This window comes from Schistocerca nitens, chromosome 8, assembly GCF_023898315.1.
Source record: "Schistocerca nitens isolate TAMUIC-IGC-003100 chromosome 8, iqSchNite1.1, whole genome shotgun sequence".
Classification (NCBI taxonomy): Eukaryota; Metazoa; Arthropoda; class Insecta; order Orthoptera; family Acrididae; genus Schistocerca; species Schistocerca nitens.
In genome coordinates, this window is record NC_064621.1 from 533,474,948 (window position 1) to 533,495,343 (window position 20,396).

The 20,396-nt window shown below is 40.8% G+C and overlaps 1 protein-coding gene across 1 annotated transcript in view; it reads right to left on the reverse strand.

Moving 5' to 3' along the window:
* Positions 1–20,396, reverse strand: part of LOC126198487 (PIH1 domain-containing protein 1-like) — a 69,416-nt gene that overhangs the window by 23,560 nt on the left and 25,460 nt on the right. The window contains exon 2 of the mRNA XM_049934859.1: positions 8,966–9,056. Within this exon, the coding sequence (XP_049790816.1) occupies positions 8,966–9,056 (91 nt within the window). The remainder of the gene's footprint in view (positions 1–8,965; positions 9,057–20,396) is intronic.

Genomic DNA, 20,396 nt, shown 5'->3' on the forward strand with positions numbered 1-20,396 from the left:
GGAAGGAGGAGAACCATCTACGCCCAGCCCTGCATCGACAGCAATAATGGATGTACAAAGATGGTTTACCATGTTCATTTTGTCTAAAATGGGTTGAGAAAATGAAACTTGTAGCAACTAGCAGAGTTATAGCTTAATCAGTTTAAGAAATTAAAAAGATTTGTAGCGTATCAATGTGCAGGTGCAGAAAACAGCTGGAGGACCCGTGAGAGACGTCATGACAAAAAGTGATCCCTCCACATCTCCCCACAGAATGGACATGAATCTGTGAAAGGCTTTAAATGTTGTGATAAAATTCTCTCACAAAATGTATGACTTGTTTAGCTGCTATCCCACTGTCTGCAAATATTACAGGTACGGAAATGCTGAAGTTTATGGCCTGTTGCAGGGTAGCTAGAGGCAAACTTTGTGTGAATATGGGGTGCTATTAAAGATTACCATAGCTGCAATGGAGTGGATGCTCTTGATGCAAGAAGTCACTCTGGTGCAGTTGATAAGTAGTTGGCACCATATGACCCTTTTTTTCTGTCTTCTGAGAGAAGTATGCCAAACCTTAGTGGTCTCCTAATGATCATCCTTAATTTGTTGAGGATAGTGCCCTTCCATATTGCAGGTCTTCAAAATACAGTGTCTCAGCTGCCATTGTAGGTCTGTGCCTAGTACTACAAATTTTTCTCCTGTAATTGCTTCTTTAGCTAATTTGTCAGTGAATTCACTTCAGAGTATGCTTCCATGGTTTACAGTCGAAATGAATATTATGGTGGTTACATGACTCTAAAGTCAAATGAGGGGTCTGGGACGTTAAGAGACCAAACTATTTCAGAGGTAGCACTGTTTTATTACTTGTAGGCAGCTCATGGGATCACTGTCAGCCAGAAGTTCCTAGATGTGTACATTTTAATGTACTACAAGGCTTGAGAGATAGCTACCAGTGATGCAGTATACCCACTACATCGCTCATCGGCAAATTAACCCTCAATCCGTCTGGGTAGCCGAAAAAGCTTCCCAGCTGGCCCAATGTCTCACCTACTATAATTCCACAATGAGTGGGAAGAGGAGGAACCTAACTGCACCGCATTTCGATGGCAATGCAATCGCTTAAGGAACAGTTAACATCTTGCATGTGGCTTGGTTTCATATTCCACAACAAAATAAATCACAAACAAAATTTTCAGTATTATTTAATTATAGTGGCACACTCAAGACATAATAAAATTTATACCTGGTACAAACTGTTGTCATACAGACAGAAGCAGACAATTTTGCACATTTTTGTCATACAGGTTGCCAAGTGATCATGACTCAATTATTTTCATAATCAACAAAAGCCTTTCACACACATATATTGACTGAAACCTCATTACGGAGATGGGGAAACTCTTCCCAAGGAAAACAACAGAACTCATGAAAAGTTGTATCATAAAAGAATCTGTCCTTTAAATAGGAAATGCAATGCAGATCAATTGATTCCATCTACACACATACAGGGATGCTTTCAACTGAAATGGCAAAAGATATCAGAAACAGCTCAGCAACAGATGTGAGTTTGGCAGTGTCCTCGAAGTCTTCAAAATTTGTGTTTCTTTAACACCGGAGCTCAGAAAAATTGATCCCTCCCTCCCAGAAGTTACCCCTTCCAAAATGCGATTTTCTTTTTAAATGCATTCTCACCAAATCAGAAATGAGTTGTCTCTCACCTTGCAGTGTCTTACTGTAGGTAGTGTGACATTCAAGTCCACTTAAAGGAGTGGTCTGCAATCCATTCTGGGTGTTCTAATTTTTGTTCCTGCTTTCATTTTTTCTCCAGAAACTCATTGAAGGTAGGTTTTAAATTTAAAAAAAATCACTCCAGGCATGTCCCTTGATGTAAGCAACTTTCTTTGCAGTAGTATATAACATCTCCAGATTTATTGTTCAGTTCCATCAAAAACTGTTGCAACTGACAATGTAATAGTGTATGCGACTTCAGAAAATTTACTATTTGTGCTACAAGTTTCATCATGTGCTCCATGGCTGCTAATTTAGCACACATTGCTTCTTGATGTACAGAACAATGAATAACATAAAATCACCTGTCAATAGTTGCAGTAATCTTTTGCTCTTTCATCATCAACTTAATCTTTAAATTCTTTCTGCAGGTGTTGTAGTATCATTCCACAGCAATTTTATTTGCAACACCTATCAATTATGTGACTGCATAATACAGTTTGAGAATTTTCATCCTTCCCTTCTGTGGTAGTATTCATTTTTAAAGGTTGCGAAGATAAGATTACTAGCCCGGCTCTTTCTGTTCAAACAACCACTGTACCTATCAACTTACTTTATACCATGAATAATAGTTCTCGGAGGAGAATTCTGTGAATGGAAGAGACTGCCATTGAGCAGACAGTAAATAGTCTTATTTGTTGCAAATTTCTAATTTAATATCTAAGCACTACTTTTGTATACGAGCAGGCACATCACATGCTTTACTTTCCAGCATGGCTCTTGAGTCCTCTGCCACCACAACCAGAATGTCTAACTGTTTTATGTACTGGACATGTCACTAGAGGTTTTAATCCAGTTGGTGGTAATGGCTAAGTGGTTAGGTCCTGGAAAATTGTCCCTGTGAACAACCCTTAGCGATTCATCTCTCTACTTTAGCAGATGTTGCGCCTCACTGCACAGTGTGCTCTTCAAATAATCTATGATCTGGTACAAATATTTTAGGATCTGAACTTGTCTAAGGCAAACGAGCACTGCGTCCAGAATGAGATTTTCACTCTGCAGCGGAGTGTGCGCTGATATGAAACTTCCTCGCAGATTAAAACTGTGTGCCGGACCGAGACCCGAACTCGGGTCCCGAGTTCGAGTCTCGGTCCGAGCACTGCGTGCTACCACAGGTCATCAAATGCACCTGCAATGTCACCCATCACACCTACAACATACTTGCTGCTACAGTTGTCGACAATGGTGACAACACAGTTAATTGCACTGTCAATGGATCTGCTCTTTCTGAAAGTGAACTGGCTCTGGCTGAGGCTGTGTAACTTCGTGTGGGACTGTAGGCTGCCACACATTAAGTGCTCCTGTATTTTACACAAGATGCTAAGAGGACAGGAACCACTGGATCCTTATCCATGCTCTTCTTAATTAACACAGCTTGTACCAACTTCTAGACTACAAGAATTTTTCCTTGTCTTAGTGATTCATTCAGTAACAATGTGAAGAATGGAACAGTTTTGTTCTTTGCTTCTTTCAGCAATCAATTAAGAATGCATTCTGGTCCAGGAGCCTTTCCATGTCTCAATGATAGCACCTGCAACTTCTTCTTGTGCCAATGGCAGAACAACACATGGGCTTTCATATGGGGCTTACATTCTTCTTCACGCATTTGTATGATGACTTTTTTTTACCTTCTGGGAGAAGCAACTCTAGTGGGTATTCTGTTTTCTTGTGGAAGGAGGATAGGCTTGGATGTTGCCCAACAGTCTGGCGATGGTGGAAGAAAATGAAGTGCCTCCAGCTGCGTCACTGGGATGGTTACCACTTGTGATATGGGGATATGGGTGATGGAGTTGGTGCTTTCTCCCTGAACTGGACAACTGGCTTGGACATGTGCAAACAGCTAAGAGAGGTATTTGAGATCTTTTCTTCATCATACTATATATATTTTGTCACTATGTCAGCAAAGTTTGATGTCATGTAGGTTTGATGGCGACATTTGAACTTCTTTGGCAGGGTTGGTGGTGCAGTGTTTCATGTTCTTGGTTCTTCTTCCTCTTACACACAGGGAATGTCAGTGAATGATGGGTGGAAAAGGGTGTGTGTGTGTGTGTGTGTGTGTGAGCCAATCATAGTTCAAGTCACATGATCTTGACAGCTGATGACAGCAGAAATTCGTAGCATAGGACATGTGTTGTAGTGAGCCAATGGCAACATCACTGTCAAGTAGTTGAACACACAAATAGGAAAAGTTAATGGTTTAAATTAATATACATAGTGTAGATACCAGAAAAGCTAAGCCTGTACACATATAGATCGTTTCTTGGCATGTGTTACATTTTTTTTGGGTTTAAGGAATGAAAACTGAATCTAATCTGATCTTAATGTGCGTCAAACAATTGTAGCAGTAAAGTTTTAAATAATGACATAAATGTCTGGTCTTCTGGGCTCAAAATTCTTCTAAGTGGCTGGTCCTCAATGTTTTAAATGAGTGTCAAATGCTCTGTTATTGCACATTCTCACACGTAACATAATTCATCTTGTGTAAAAGGAAATTTACTTTGAAAGCAATGCTTTTCAAACCACCACTCCAATATTTTCCTGCAGTCTGTCAGAAATAGGTTCGTTTCAGCAGTTGCCAGAGAACAGGCGTTACTGCGTGTGCTCAGCTACGCTGAGGTACGAAGTCTGTATGTTCGAACGTATAGTGCATCGGAATTTCATAAACCATACTAAAATGCATAATTCATACGTCCAGATTCACAAGGAAGTAGGCCCCAACCTGATATTGAGTTTCTCAGTGTGGTTTTCGGGATGCAGATTTTCTTGGAGTACCAGTACTGCATTATCTCATGTTTGGTTCTTTATTATGGCAAAATGTTATTTGTGCCCGAATATGAAAATGTGCAGTTGGAATTCAGTGAACAATTGCCAATAGTGTTGAATGAAACACTTCATTTAAAATAAATTGACTGTCTCTGCGGAAAAGATTAATGAAAGCCAAATTTCCTTAGCAAAATGACAAAAATAACTTCATTGTTCTGCAAGGTGATTAAAGCAACTGCTAAAAACAGGGAAATAAAATTAGAAAGTTGAAATTGATAACATATTTTAGCCTTCTGTAATTATGTATTTTAATTCATTTGATACTCCTGGCCACAGAAAGCCATTTTGTTTTCATTTGACGTGAGAGCTGTAAACACGGAGGAAACAGCAAATCACTAAACATAAACACAGCTCACATTGACTACTACTCAGACTGTCAGACTGCACTGGTGCATGTGTGAATCTGGCGGCTTGGGTGCACCAGAAACACATTTCCAGATAGTATCTGGCTATTGCTACTGCTGATACATGCAATAGTTACACTTACATAGCCAGATCCAGGAAAAGGTACTGCTCATATGCGGCTCAACGGCACATGTGCCTCAAATGGACCTAATGTAAACAGTAGTGACGTCATGCTCATCGGAAGCAGTTTGTGGATATGGAGTATTGAACAGTCTTTGTCCTAATGCTTTTAACACATTTTCCTGCTGGCAGATGCTGGCATGTGCACAGAGCTTCGTTGTTGTTGTAAATGGTGCTTTTCATTTGCAACTTAAGTTTTATTTTCTTTTTTTTTCCTCTCATTTATGTTTCATTGTTACAGCATTATTTTGCAGTAGTGGGATACAGTAAAATTCTTTGTTAAGTATCAGTTCTTACCAGTCAAAATTACAAAACATTAACTGAAAACTAAAACAATGAAAAGTTCCCGGAATTCTAAAAAACTGCTCATTTTTTCCTCAGCTTTGTCCCAGACGAAGAAATTCCCGGGTTTTTCTCGGATTTCACATTATTCATTGAACTACCAAAAATTAAGAAAGAAATTTCATGTAACAGAAGCCATATAAAAAGGAACTTCAATGGGAAAAAAATCAGTTCCATTTAGAAATAAGTTAAGGAAGGCTGATGGCCTTACACTGCTGTATTTCGAGTAATAGAAACTTTAACAATTTTTTAAGCAGCTTTCTTGAAATATTTAAAGAAACTTTTCCACTTAGAACCACATACAACATAATGACTAATAAACTTGAATGGATAACCCAGGGCACAAAAATTCCTAGTGCCAGGAAGAGGAAACCCCACAATGAACTGAAATATAATAAAAAGTGTTAAGAGTTAGTACTTGAAGATGTTTAGATTGAAGCAGATGATAGCTTTATTGTAAACCTGGCTCAAATACCAGAGTGTTTAAATGTATTCTTCATAAATGTGGCAAAGTCAGATGTTGTTGTAGTAGAGTATCAGAGTAAAGTAACTCCTTTGAAATCCATCAAGAAGCTGAGTATCTTATGGATTTTTAAAAAGTTGTGGGATAGGATACCTACTAGAGTGATTATATGGTGTGAGGCATAATAGCACCTCCCCTAATAGCACCTCCCAGTCTTTTGAACAGGGATGCTTTCCCACTGTTTTGAAGTATGCCAAAGTCAGACCTTTGTTCAACAAAGGGTTGAGGGAAGACATGGGAAACTATTGGCCAATTTCTGTTCTACCAGTCTTGTCAAAAGTGTTAGAGAAAGTAGCTGCAAACCAGGTCAAAAACTTTATTGTAAAAAATGATAGTATTATAACCAATTTGGATTTCAACTACGAAAAAACAGTGACTAAGTTCATTGAAAAGATAGGCAAATCATTGGATCAGAGGAGTAAAGTTGCAGGTATCTTGTGATCTCAAAAAGGCATTTGACTCCGTGAACCATGATTTGCTTATCTACAGATTAGACAAATAAGGGATTAAGGACAATGCTCTAAATTGGCTAATATCATACTTACACAACACAAAACAAAGGGTAACTATCACCTCAGATGCAGTGAATTATTATTCTAAATGGATACAATATCACAAGATGTGCCTCAAGGCTCCATTTTGGGGCCAATCCTATTCCTATTCTATGTAAATGACTTATCTATAAATATAAATTCCCCATCAGTTCTGTTTGCAGACGATACTTCTGTTTTAATTGAAGATGATGATGCAGAAAAAATTCTGAGCTCAATCGTACGCACACTGGATACCTCAGAAAACTGGTTCCAGTTAAATGGGTTGAAACTGAACAGTGCAAAAACCCATATGGTACATTTCAAAACCAAACATTCATTCAAAATGTGTGGAACTTAAAATACAACATAACAACCAACCTATGAAAGAAGCTGACATGGTCAAATTCCTGGAACTAAATGAGGACTAGAACTTAAACTGGAATACATATATTGATTTCCTATCAAATAAACTAAGCAGTTTTCCATTTGCAATGCAAATACTAGCAAATTCCACTGACTTGAGTACACAAAAAATTGCTATCATAGTTAATTCAAATCTGTCATTAGATATGGGATAATTTTTTGAGGAAGTTCAAGTAGCGTTTCTTGAATACTGAAACTGCAAACAGCAGCATATTGTTGCCCATTATTTCGGAAACTATGAATCCTGACTGTTCCTTCCATATATATATGAAATTATAATCTTCCTACACAGCAGAAAAAAATTATTCGAGGAAAATCATTTTAACTATTCTTATAACACAAGAAATAAAAATAATTTTATGCTACCAATACATCAGTTGAAATTATATGCATGGACTCTACAGTATACGGGGCAAAAACATATTTAATATGAAGCCAGAAATTTTAAAACAAGGCTACAGCAGATTCTGTGGGAGAAATGCTACTATTCAATAGAAGAATTCACTGAGGATGAAATAATAATTTGAGCAAGGGGTAGTAAAGCATTAGATTTTATTGTATGTATGTATAATAAAATTTTATTATTATTATTATTATTATTATTATTATTATTATTATGCTCTTTGTTAACAGCAGCTATTCTTTGTTTATGGTGAAATTTTACCACAATTTGATGCATCTCCTATACCTGGATCAAGTGATTTCGATTATGTACATTATGAGACAAATAAACCTCAATTCACAATAACTGTGAGGCCCCTACGTGGAAAATCAAGACAAGATGCAACTTCCTGGACAGAAAAACTTTTTTATTTTTCTGCAACCCCTCCTCCATCCACAGTCAGACTCCACAACTAAGCAGGATATTGAAAGTCAACTCTTCCAGCACAACTGAATAAAGACTAAAATGCAGGATACAAGAATCCTGCAACATATTTTTTAACCGCTGAATGGCTGATAACGGGATATACCAAATGTACTTACAATATGATGATCATGAATATCAGGCGTTCTCCACCCGATATTTTGTAGATGCTTCTTGAGACGTCTTTTACTGAACAAATTCCGACTTTTTAAAATTACAAATTGTCTTACTGTAACAAAATATCTGAAGATCCACAAAAAGTGCGCACTACCTCTTGTAAACAGATGCCACTTGTTGGGTGTCTAAATTATGGAAATAAAACCAAATCAGTGTTTCATTACACGCCACAGAAAGTGCCATAACATATGCCTCAATCTCTTCATCATCTTCACACATCAGCCCACATCCACTTTGAATTATGTGATGTCTGCAGTTGGAACATTACTTTAATTTCACTGGAGTCTTCATTCTAACTTCAGGAACAGCAGCCTTCACCAACTTTTCTTGCACATGCCACTTAAACTGTTACTCCAATTCACAAAACTTCTAATTAGATGCTTCAGTCATAGTTGTGTTGGTAGTCATCATATTGTGGGACCATTTTGGAAATTCTGGCCTGTAATATGGGCAATTACTGTTTTTGTAATGTCTCTTGTTCATCTATCCTGCTTCTCTCATTCCAATTCTTTTTATTATAATAAGACACTTTTGTTCAACACCTCCAGGTACCTTAGTATCATTATTTTTTATATTATTACTATTAGATTTGTAATATAATCAAATAATTAGTTTGATAATGATTGTCTTTATAAGTACTTGTCCAAATTGGCAGATTGTATCCCTTATTTAATAAATACTCTTGTACTGTAATCTCCAGAAGTGAATTCCAGTAACTTTTTCATTTGTTCCTCAATTCAGAAATGTATTTTCTGGTGCAAGGGATTCAAGCCATTCACTATTGTTTCCTTGGGCACCATCTAATGTCTTTTCACATTTCTTGTTTTAGCATCAGCTACTACTGAAAGGATAATTTATATTGCTAATGTTCTGTACTAGTCAGCAACTGACAGAGATATATTAGAACTGGGCTGTTCCCTGCCACCAGTCTTAAAACAGTCTACAGATAAACATAACAAAAAGTAGGATAAGCAATACAGTACTGACCTGGTAATGGCTGTACGTATTTCCACGGCACTGCATTTGCGGCCTCCCTGAGTTCAGGAAATAATGTTTCGATTTCTTCTTCATCTGTAGGCTGAAACACAACACAAATTTCTTAGAAACTGTGATGTTAAGCTTGGTATGCATTGTTCACATGCAATAGCAATGTGAATCAACATGTTCAATGAATGATATCCATAATAATGCACTAAACAAAAGTTACTCAAATTGCCGTTATGGATTGAAAAGAAATTTAACTCATATTTAAGGTACGTCACTTGGTTTTAATAGTAACATAAAAAGTGCTTCTAGCACAAGTGTCATACTCTAATTCAGAACAACTGTTAAGATATAAATCTAATACCACATTCCCAGCACTGAATAAAGAATAAAAAATCTAGATGATTCTGCAGATAAAGTTGTCTCAAGTATGAACAGAAGGCAAACCAAGTATCAATTTTTGACAAGACTCTTTGGATATATACCACAACTAAAACCGTATAGTTGCAGGTGCACCTGTGCACACATGTGCATGCACATGTCTTCTCTGTTCAACTGAAGAAACTGGAATACCATGCATCACATAATTCTCCGTGTTGGACGTTCATTGCCAAATACACTCCTGGAAATGGAAAAAAGAACACATTGACACCGTTGTGTCAGACCCACCATACTAGCTCCGGACACTGCGAGAGGGCTGTACAAGCAATGATCACACGCACGGCACAGCGGACACACCAGGAACCGCGGTGTTGGCCGTCGAATGGCGCTAGCTGCGCAGCATTTGTGCACCGCCGCCGTCAGTGTCAGCCAGTTTGCCGTGGCATACGGAGCTCCATCGCAGTCTTTAACACTGGTAGCATGCCGCGACAGTGTAGACGTGAACCGTATGTGCAGTTGACGGACTTTGAGCGAGGGCGTATAGTGGGCATGCGGGAGGCCGGGTGGACGTACCGCCGAATTGCTCAACACGTGGGGCGTGAGGTCTCCACAGTACATCGATGTTGTCGCCAGTGGTCGGCGGAAGGTGCACGTGCCCGTCGACCTGGGACCGGACCGCAGCGACGCACGGATGCACGCCAAGACCGTAGGATCCTACGCAGTGCCGTAGGGGACCGCACCGCCACTTCCCAGCAAATTAGGGACACTGTTGCTCCTGGGGTATCGGCGAGGACCATTCGCAACCGTCTCCATGAAGCTGGGCTACGGTCCCGCACACCGTTAGGCCGTCTTCCGCTCACGCCCCAACATCGTGCAGCCCGCCTCCAGTGGTGTCGCGACAGGCGTGAATGGAGGGACGAATGGAGACGTGTCGTCTTCAGCGATGAGAGTCGCTTCTGCCTTGGTGCCAATGATGGTCATATGCGTGTTTGGCGCCGTGCAGGTGAGCGCCACAATCAGGACTGCATACGACCGAGGCACACAGGGCCAACACCCGGCATCATGGTGTGGGGAGCGATCTCCTACACTGGCCGTACACCACTGGTGATCGTCGAGGGGACACTGAATAGTGCACGGTACATCCAAACCGTCATCGAACCCATCGTTCTACCATTCCTAGACCGGCAAGGGAACTTGCTGTTCCAACAGGACAATGCACGTCCGCATGTATCCCGTGCCACCCAACGGGCTCTAGAAGGTGTACGTCAACTACCCTGGCCAGCAAGATCTCCGGATCTGTCCCCCATTGAGCATGTTTGGGACTGGATGAAGCGTCGTCACATGCGGTCTGCACGTCCAGCACGAACGCTGGTCCAACTGAGGCGCCAGGTGGAAATGGCATGGCAAGCCGTTCCACAGGACTACATCCAGCATCTCTACGATCGTCTCCATGGGAGAATAGCAGCCTGCATTGCTGTGAAAGGTGGATATACACTGTACTAGTGCCGACATTGTGCATGCTCTGTTGCCTGTGTCCATGTGCCTGTGGTTCTGTCAGTGTGATCATGTGATGTATCTGACCCCAGGAATGTGTCAATAAAGTTTCCCCTTCCTGGGACAATGAATTCACGGTGTTCTTATTTCAATTTCCAGGAGTGTAAATTTACTTTAGGTTGGTGAAGGTTAATGAGGAGCCTGCTCCACCTTTAGCAGTTAAGAAATGTGCATTCAGTTTAAACATGGTGCTAAATCTCTTGTGAATGATCCAAATGACTCACCAACACTGTAACATCAGATGAAACCACGGAGGAAGTCCGCAATATGATAGATGTGAAATATTTTGGGGTTAGCAGCTGATGGGTGTCATCCTCTTGTTGTAACATTTCAATGGATTCTGTATCCATCATCTTCAGGTGAAAAACGAGAAGGGGGCTTCTGTCACAAGCAACATGAAGACCTACCCAATGACTGTTATGCCATGGCAGGGATATCTTTGAACATAGCATGGATTATGAGGATGTAACAAAACAACCAGAACATGAGGATCCACCAGCACCACTGTATGAAGGACCACTGACTAGATCTAGATAGCTAAGTCCACTCTGAAACAGCGGGTCATTGCTTCCTGAGGGCGGGGGAGGCAATGTTGCACGTTGTGTATTGTTTAGTCACCATTCAGTTCCCACAACTTAACATCTATAATATCTGCCACTTATTTATTCATGGAATATTAAAATTTTATAAAATATTCTGTGGGTGTATAAACAGAAACACTCTGCTGTGCAAGAAAGTTCATTTTGTTTATGCTCAATAAGTGCACTTCCAGGGAAGTCTTAGTTCCAGAAACTATACAACAATATTAACTGTCACTGAGTTTGAGAAACAACAGGAATTGCTCAAATTCAACAAATCGTTACAGCTGAAAAAAATCTCTGGCAGGCTCTATACAGAAGTTGCAGTAGAGTTGGCCCCTCTCACTTAACCATGTGTAAAAATTGAGGACTAGTTAGATGGGCTTATTGCAATAAAGTGGCCCACTTGCAGCGATACACAGAGCCAGGGTTGAGCCACAACAACTGGCGTCACCTGCCAGTCGGTGTCCTAGTGCTTTCTGTAACAGGGGGCACTGCAATATGTTGCAAACATGACTTCAGAACCCACTACAATACTACAGACTCACTCTGGCGCATATAAATACTTGAAATCTGGTTTCGCAGGACAGAGCGGGTCAGGTTATAGTTGTGGAAAGGGGTCAAAATCAGTTACTGTCAGTTGCACAAAACATACAAACTTTATTTTCCTAAAACACTCAATCACATATGCCCTTAAAAGCATTCAAAACAATACGGCGAAGGCCCGAACACACGTTATTAAAATTGCCTTAAGGAATACACACGGCTGAAGGCCTTAGTTACAAAATTTTACATAAAAGGATGAAGGTCACACACTGAGAGCTTAAGGCCTGGATAACAAGAATTTCAGATAGAGAAGAAACTTTGAAAGGTTTTAAACAAGCGACTTTTTAAATTTTAATTTAATTTTAGACAGCTGAAGGGCTTATCTTAAAACATTTCACATAAAGTTCGGCTGAAAGCCACATACTGAACATAGAACAACTCAAGGCTTAAGGCCTGGATAATAACAGGCATTTCCAATGGGCAAAATTCCCATTTTTTTCCTTAAAAAAATTAGTTTAAGCAATAATCTTCAAAGTTTTCATTTAAGACGGCTGAAGGCCTTATCTTAACATTAAAACAAACTAAATTAATAGACGGCTGAAGGCCTCACACAGTACTTGAGACTAAAAGAAAATCACAATCTAAAACAACAGAACAGTGGTGCTCAGAAGTGCTCCAAGGGTCGGCCTGAGGAGGCAACTCTAACACAAGTTTAAGTGAGACAGGCAGCCAAGCATAATACTAAATAATCGGATGGCAACATGACCCAGGGACGGTTGAAGGACCGACCAACAACCTAATCAATTCCCTTCCGCCCGACCAAGAGCACGACAATGGAAAAATCGGCAAGGACGAAGATACCAGCAGCACTATGTCTTGAAAATTGGCGTCTAAATACAGTCAAGACACAATAACCACTCAAAAATATGAACAACACCAAACGCTGTAGAACTACACACCGTGCCAGATAGCATCAACACAGTGAGGTAAAACACACTGCCAGAAATCTACGCTAACAACCAGGGCAGGTAACTAGAACGTTAACGGCCACAAAGCAGAAGATACCGCTGGTGCACTTCACTAATAATTATCAATCAATTCAATAGTTAAACATCATACAGGAAGACGGCTGCAAAATTTCGCCGACTCCCATACACCATAAATAGCTGCTTGTGGGAACGGCCCAGAAGGCAACAACCGGTAATGAATGAAGAGATGTCACAGCAGTTGAGGTTTCATAGCAGGTTAACTGATCATTCAACTTCAGTGTCCAGGTTCAGTGGGCGATGAATTTTGTAGCTCTCGCATCTAGCGCCTCACAAATCCAAGTGCGCGTGCATGCCACCAGCGGCCCCAGCCTGACCTCGCACCTCAAGAGACTTCCTCGCTGCTCTCTCCCAACCGACCCACTCAATCCAGCATGCAGGCAGCATTAAAATAACTGCTCAGTCAAAACCACACAAGCAACACATGGTTCCGGGAAACACTTCCACAAACAACTCTAACTATACTAAAACCAGTCACTGTGGAACAACTAGGAGGAATCACAAGTCGACACACACACAGAGAACACGGAAGCAGTCGGCGACCAAATAAACGTCGTCCGATGAGACGACCGACAAAACAACCAAAAAAGGTAGTCCCCACTGAACTCATACGTGCTGACAACAGTCAGGCGAGTCACGGTTGTCTGGACCTCACTGCTGCTCTGTCCCCACCTCCCTCGGACAGACGTCGTCTTGGAGACACTGGCTCGGACCCAACCATGCAGAGGGAACACCGGCCCATTGGCCACCCAACATCTCAGTACAAGGAAGGAACCGACCCAAGTCCCGCAAGATGACCATTGAAGGGGCCCAGAAGCGGTCAGAAGACCAAATACACGTTGCCCAATGAGACGACTGACCGAATGACCAACCAATGGTTTTTCCATCTCAAGTCTCCTTCCGTCAGACAGTGCATGCGTGTTGCCAGCGATCGGGCGAGTACTGGCCGTCAAGACCTCACTGGAGCTCCATTGCGACTCAACTCCCCGCACACCATGATCCGGAAATGCTAGCGGTTGCTCCAAAGATAGTACGACAGTGCTCTTATCGATAGTGCTGCTGCTGCCACTCATGGGTAGGCAGGCCAGCAACTTAGTGACGCCAGTAAATTGGATAAGAAACAGGATGGCAGTACCGAAAAGACAAGACGTCAAGTAATAAAAGGCACGAACACAAGTCGCGCATGGCTCTATACTGGTCATCCAGCCAGGCAAGACATCGGCTCATTCGTTGGATTGGCGGGTCATGGACTCGTCACTGCCACCAAGCTGAGACTGCACCTGAACCCAGCCTGTACCTGGCCACCTCGCTAGGAGTGTGACAACACCAGTCAGTTGCATCAGCATTTGACACAGTGCCGCTGGGGAATGCTTTACTTCACAAGGTAATTCTGCTCGCTGCAGAGGGCTGCAAGAAAGATGGCTGACCATGCCGCACAACAAGGATGGCACGGATTGACGTCAAACTGCACCGCGGGACAAGGGCATGTACCTGTAGCTGATGTTAACTTGTTGGAACAATAAAGAGTTTATATCCAGGCCATCTGTCTTGCTACAGCTACCTTACTGCTCCAACAGACGCCCGTACCCCTCGCCAATCCATCAAACCCACAACGCCCAGTGGGAGAGCTAAGTACCAGCCTGATAACTAGAAGAATAGCAATCTGCACACCACGACTGCTGTACATAATACAACACAGATCTTTCAAACAAATAACTATGCAAATGGTTGGAAGAAAGGGAAGATCATATCTGTCTACAAGAAGAGAAGCACAAGTGATCCAGTATCACTGAATCCATCTGCTTTAGAATCTATTAACATAACCTGAACTCAAATGTAACACTGTACCTCCAACAGAATGACAATTCCAAAAACATTGTTCACTCAAATCCAAACACAAGCTCTTCTCACAAAACATCCTGAAAGCCATGGATTATGGCAAACAGGTTGGGTGCAGTATTTCCTTACTTCTGAGAAATGTTTGGGCTGAATAACATACTGCTTATTGACGATGGCACAATAACATGGGTGATCAATTTCGCTTGGAGACACCTACTCACACCCTCCCTCTCATAGTGCAAAGCAGCTGGGATGTCTTGGTATTTGAACATGCTTTGCCGAACAGTTCTTGTATGGGTTGGATGTCTGGCTGGCAGTGGCACTGACAGCTGTGGCATTGGTTTGTCCATCAGCTGTAGAATGGTGGTGTGGGGTGGCTGGCATTTGAGAAGCATTACTCAACTGCTCTGGACTGGTTGTGGTTTGACTTGTCGGTGAGATGTTTGAGGCGGTTGTGGGTGAAATGCACATCAGTTTAGCATGTTTAACGGCACCTTTAAATGGCATGCCATTGCACAATTTGTCTACGGCATGAATGCCTCTGCTCAACATCAGAAAAGGGCCAGTGTATGGAAGCCGTAGGGACGACTTAACTGAGTCCATTTGCACCATCATGTGTTAACAGCTGTGGAAGTCTTTGTGTACAAACCAACAATGCCACCTTGGTGAGAAGGGTGTGACAACATATTTTGGTGCAATAGTACTTAACTGCTGCACTAACTGTGGAAGTTCCTCTCTTGTGTGTCAGTGATGCTGGCTAAATAGTCAAATAGTCCAGTGGGATCTGTAGGTGTTCACATTTCTGCCACAGATGCCCTGATGTTGGATTTCTATGTCATTCAAAGGCCTAATAGCACTAAGCATAGCATGTCTGTCCATTTTTCTTGGTGATACATTAGTGACACTTTCAAGATTGTTTCATCATTCTACCATATCATTACTGGCAGGGTGGTAGCTGGTTGTATGGAGTCATTAGAGATTGCACAGTCTGTCTAGCTCCAGAATCAGCAGGGATTCAATAATGAATAAGAATCTGTATCCTTCTGATGGTGGGAGAGGGCCTACCAGGTCGATTTGAATGTGGGCGCATCTAGCCAGTGCACTTTGAAAGTTACCGAGATCGGCAAGTACCTGACAGTCCACTTTATTTTGCTGACACGGAATGCAGGAATACGTCCACTTGCATGTCTCTTTCTTCACAGAAGACCACACAAAACTTTCCATAAGTATAGCTGATTGTAGTGTTGGCTGAGGATGAGATAGGCCATGGATGCTGTCGAAGGCTGTCTTTTGGAACTTCTTCAAAATATATGGTCAAGGTTTGTTCAGAGATACGTCACACAACAGATTCAACTTAAGAGTTCGTTACTGGAATTTGTTCAATTTTTGGCCTGTAGATGAGTCATTTAACAGTTGTTGCCACTGTGGGTGCTTGGCTTGTTCCACAGCAAGTTCTCCATAAAATAAATACAGGAAAAGCAATCAGCCACTAAATTTTGCACCCCCTTTAAACAGCGAATGTCTGTTATAAACTGGCTTATGAATTCAATGTAACAGAACTGTCTTGATGAGCATTTGTCATTAACATGTTTGGACGCACAGGTAATGGGGTTTATGATCTGTAAAAATTATCATCGGTCAAGCTTCTATTTGCGGCACAAGGATGAATTGGTCTCCATATTCATCCAATCTGACTCCTTGTGACTACTTTTTGTGGGCATATTGAAAGACAATGTCTATGGAACCTTCCCACCCCACTGGAGGAACATTAATTGGCTATCGGTGTGGCATTTGAATCCATTTCCATTGAAAAATTACAGGATGTGATGGGAAATTTCACTGTTCATTTGCACCACCTCCACACAGTGAGTGGTGGGCATTTCGAAAAGATTGTGATGTGATTGCAAAAACTGCTTCCAGAAAAAAAAAGTTAAAATATGCATGCTGATACTGTATGAGCTGGACACTGTATGGCACCATCTGTTAGAAGTGTTTCAAGTTATTTCAAAACTTCTGCATTAAATTCTTACATCTTTCCCAACCTTTTTTTGCACTCATCTAACAATCATAGTTTTGGAGATATTTAATTTTGAAATTGGTGGCTCCTTTACTGGATACCCTGTAGAATCAAACAACAGCTGCTTCATACATGCTTCACAATGACAGGTGTTTTTGTCTCTACGTTACAAGTGACAAAATATAGGGCTACTATATATTATTCATTCATTGTCAAGGCTTTATATTTTCCAAAGCACTACATGTAAAAAAAAAAAACAATAAACATAAATTCACCAAGTTTGCATTGTGCCCATCAGCTGGCATTACAAGTGTACTTTCCTGACAAAATAGCAACAAAGTACGGAAAGAGTTTTTGTGTACTGAAATATGCAATATGTTTATCTGTTATAACAGTGCAGTTTGCATTCAGAAGGAATCATGGAAAAGACGTGCCATGTAAACAGAGCACTGTGCATTGGTATTAATAATTTAGGGGGACTGGTTGCCTCTGTAAACAGAAAAGTAATGGTCGGCAGTGTGTGCTACATGCAACCGTGGAGAGGGTGAGGAAGTTCCGTACGCAGCCCAAAAAAATCAATAGTCAGTGCAAGCTATAAACAAGCTATGAACTTTGAATACCACAGCATATTGTGTGGGGGTTTTTGCAATGGCATTTACATTTCAAACCATACTATCTATAGCTTGTGCAACGATTAAAATCAGAAGATTATGGCTGGCACTTAGGAAGTACTCGAGGATGAACAGCTCACCTTCAAACCGATATTCAGTGATGAAGCAACCTTCCATTTATCTGGGAAGGTTAATCGCCACAATCCGAGTGTGGGGTACTAAAAATCCTCATGAAATTGTGGTGCACGAACAAGATCCACCAAAGGTTAATTTTTGTTGCACAAATGTCACAGATGAAGCTACATGGGCTGCTTTTCTTCTGTGAGAAGAGTGTGATGGGTACCTCTTACTTTGATACATTGCTGTAATGGTTGTTTCCGTAACTGACTGCTGTTTCTGAGAATTTCATTTTCCAACAAGGTGGGGCACACCCTCTTGGAGCACTGATGTTTATCACTACCAGAATGATGAACTTACACATTCCTGGATTGGGTGTAGTGTAGAAGGTGATATAGCTCTGTGCCCTTGCCGCCACCGCCCCCCCCCCACCCCCTCCCTCCACCAAGTTGCCTGACATAAGGCCTTGTGACTTTTTCCTCTGGGGTACATTAAGCACCATGTTTGATACCCCCACTGCCAAGAATGCTGGAACAGTTCAGTGTGATGACCACTGACAGCATGTTGCTGCATATAAGATATGGAACAGACATGACTACCGTTTGGCTGTGTGTCACATGACCAGAGGGGTGCTCTGAGAACATTTGTAGAGTGCAAAATACAAACTTGGTGAGTTTACAATTCTATTCAGACATAAATCATTTGTACACGTAATATTCTGGAAAGTACATAGCTCTGCAGCATCCTTGTGTTGCATTTACTATTACAAATTTAACTACACCCTTGCCATACACTAAATGGAATAAAACTTTGTGTAACAGTTTGTAGTGTTAATAGCTTACTACGATAGTAATTTAAGCCTCATATCGACAGTGCTTTTTGAAATACATGAAGCACATAATATAGAGTTTTCACGAATAAGTAACTTCCTGACAAGTTCGTGCATATTATATGTAAAAGTCTGAGAAGAAGTTTGATAATGTTTCTAGTCTTTCAACAATGTAGCAAAACAATCTTCTGTAAAATACTTTATTTTAGAAAATAATTTTCATTTTAATGACATTGATTTATGTTAAATAATGCCAATTTTCTTGTTTTTATTGTCAGAGTGGGTGGGGGACCAAAAGTAGTGGAAAACTGTGAATTGTAAGAAGCCAGTTTATGGTACTCTTGACTTATAAAATGTAGTACAGTAGTTCACACATTTAAAGAAGGGATTAATTTGTTTTTATGTTTCATCTGAAACATTTTATTTAATACTTTTGTCCAAAGTAACTTGATAACTGGATGGATTCAAGACACAAAATGTGGGCACATGTGAATCAAAATAATAAGAAAAGTTCAGCTTGGAACATCAACAACATTACAATATATTCTCTCCCTACACATAGCCTAGGTATCCCTATCCTTCCTTTGACTCACTATGGAGTTGCAGACTGGCCAGAGTTTCCAGAGACAGCAGTCATGTGTGCGTGAGGAATGCCTGCTTGTGCGAATGTATGTGTGTTTTCCTTTGTTTCCTGAAGAAGGCTTTGGCCAAAAGCTCAATGTGTAACAGACTTCTCATTGTGCCTGTTTGCAACTCAACACATCATCTTTACAGTGAGTAGAAATCTATCCTTTTCATAATATTGTTAAAATTATACAAGAGATTTTTTGCATGCATTGGGTCTGTGAGCAGTATTGCAATCGGGAGTTCAAGGGAGGGTCAGTGCTGGGCTCTTGTTGTGATTGGATTTCTCACACTGGGCTCTGTAAAAATATATTAATTATAAGCAGTCATGAAATTTCGGAGACTGAAACATATCTGAACGTGTTTAAGAATGGATGTAAATGGCTATTATGTAAATATTGTATTTTTTGTGCAAATTATGACTGATTCAAATAAATAAAATTCCTTGTGGCATACCATGCAACTGTAACCGAGAACTTATACAGGGTGTTTGGAAATTCCCATTACATACATCTAGGACTTGTGGAGGAGAGTGAGTACATAATATTTTGAATAGGAACTCATGTCCAGAAACATACCATTTCTGTTCTATGTTGGTTTCAATTCAGATGTGTAACATGTCCATGTCTGCTGAGGTAAAGAGAAAAGTCTCAGAGTTGCTTGTCCTGGTACACAGTAGGGTAGACAGGATAACGTGTACTACATCAGTCACCTGATGTCACTTAATGTCTGCTTTGCTGCGAGACCTGTTCCAAGCCTGTGAGTCTCTGATACAGTAATGATGTAGACAAACAATGTTTAAGTGTTAATACAAACAAATGTGCTTAAGTGATAAATGGATGTTTCATTACATTTCCTGTCGAATTGTTACCTAATAACTGTACCGTGTCACGCCTAATTCAATTCGTCAAGCAGAAGTGGGCGAGTTAAACATCTGAATTGAAAGCGTCATACAACAGGAATGGTATTTTTCCAGACATGGCTTCCTATTCAAAATATTACGTACTCACTCCCCTCTACAAGTCCTAGAAGTTTGTAACGGGAATTTCTGTACACCCTGTAGTTCAAAGTGAACATTCACAAGGCACTGTGCGAGCATCAGAACCATGGAAATTTGCATGTATTTTGGGTGAAAACCTTCAACTGGCTACTGGGGAATGTATGTGTTGTACGTGCGAATGCTGTATTCCAAACTGTATATAGTGTGAAATTGGTGGCATAAATTTGTATTTAAAAGTGACAACATATCATAGTTTTCTTTCAAAAAATTTCACTCATTTGGGTGTCAGCCA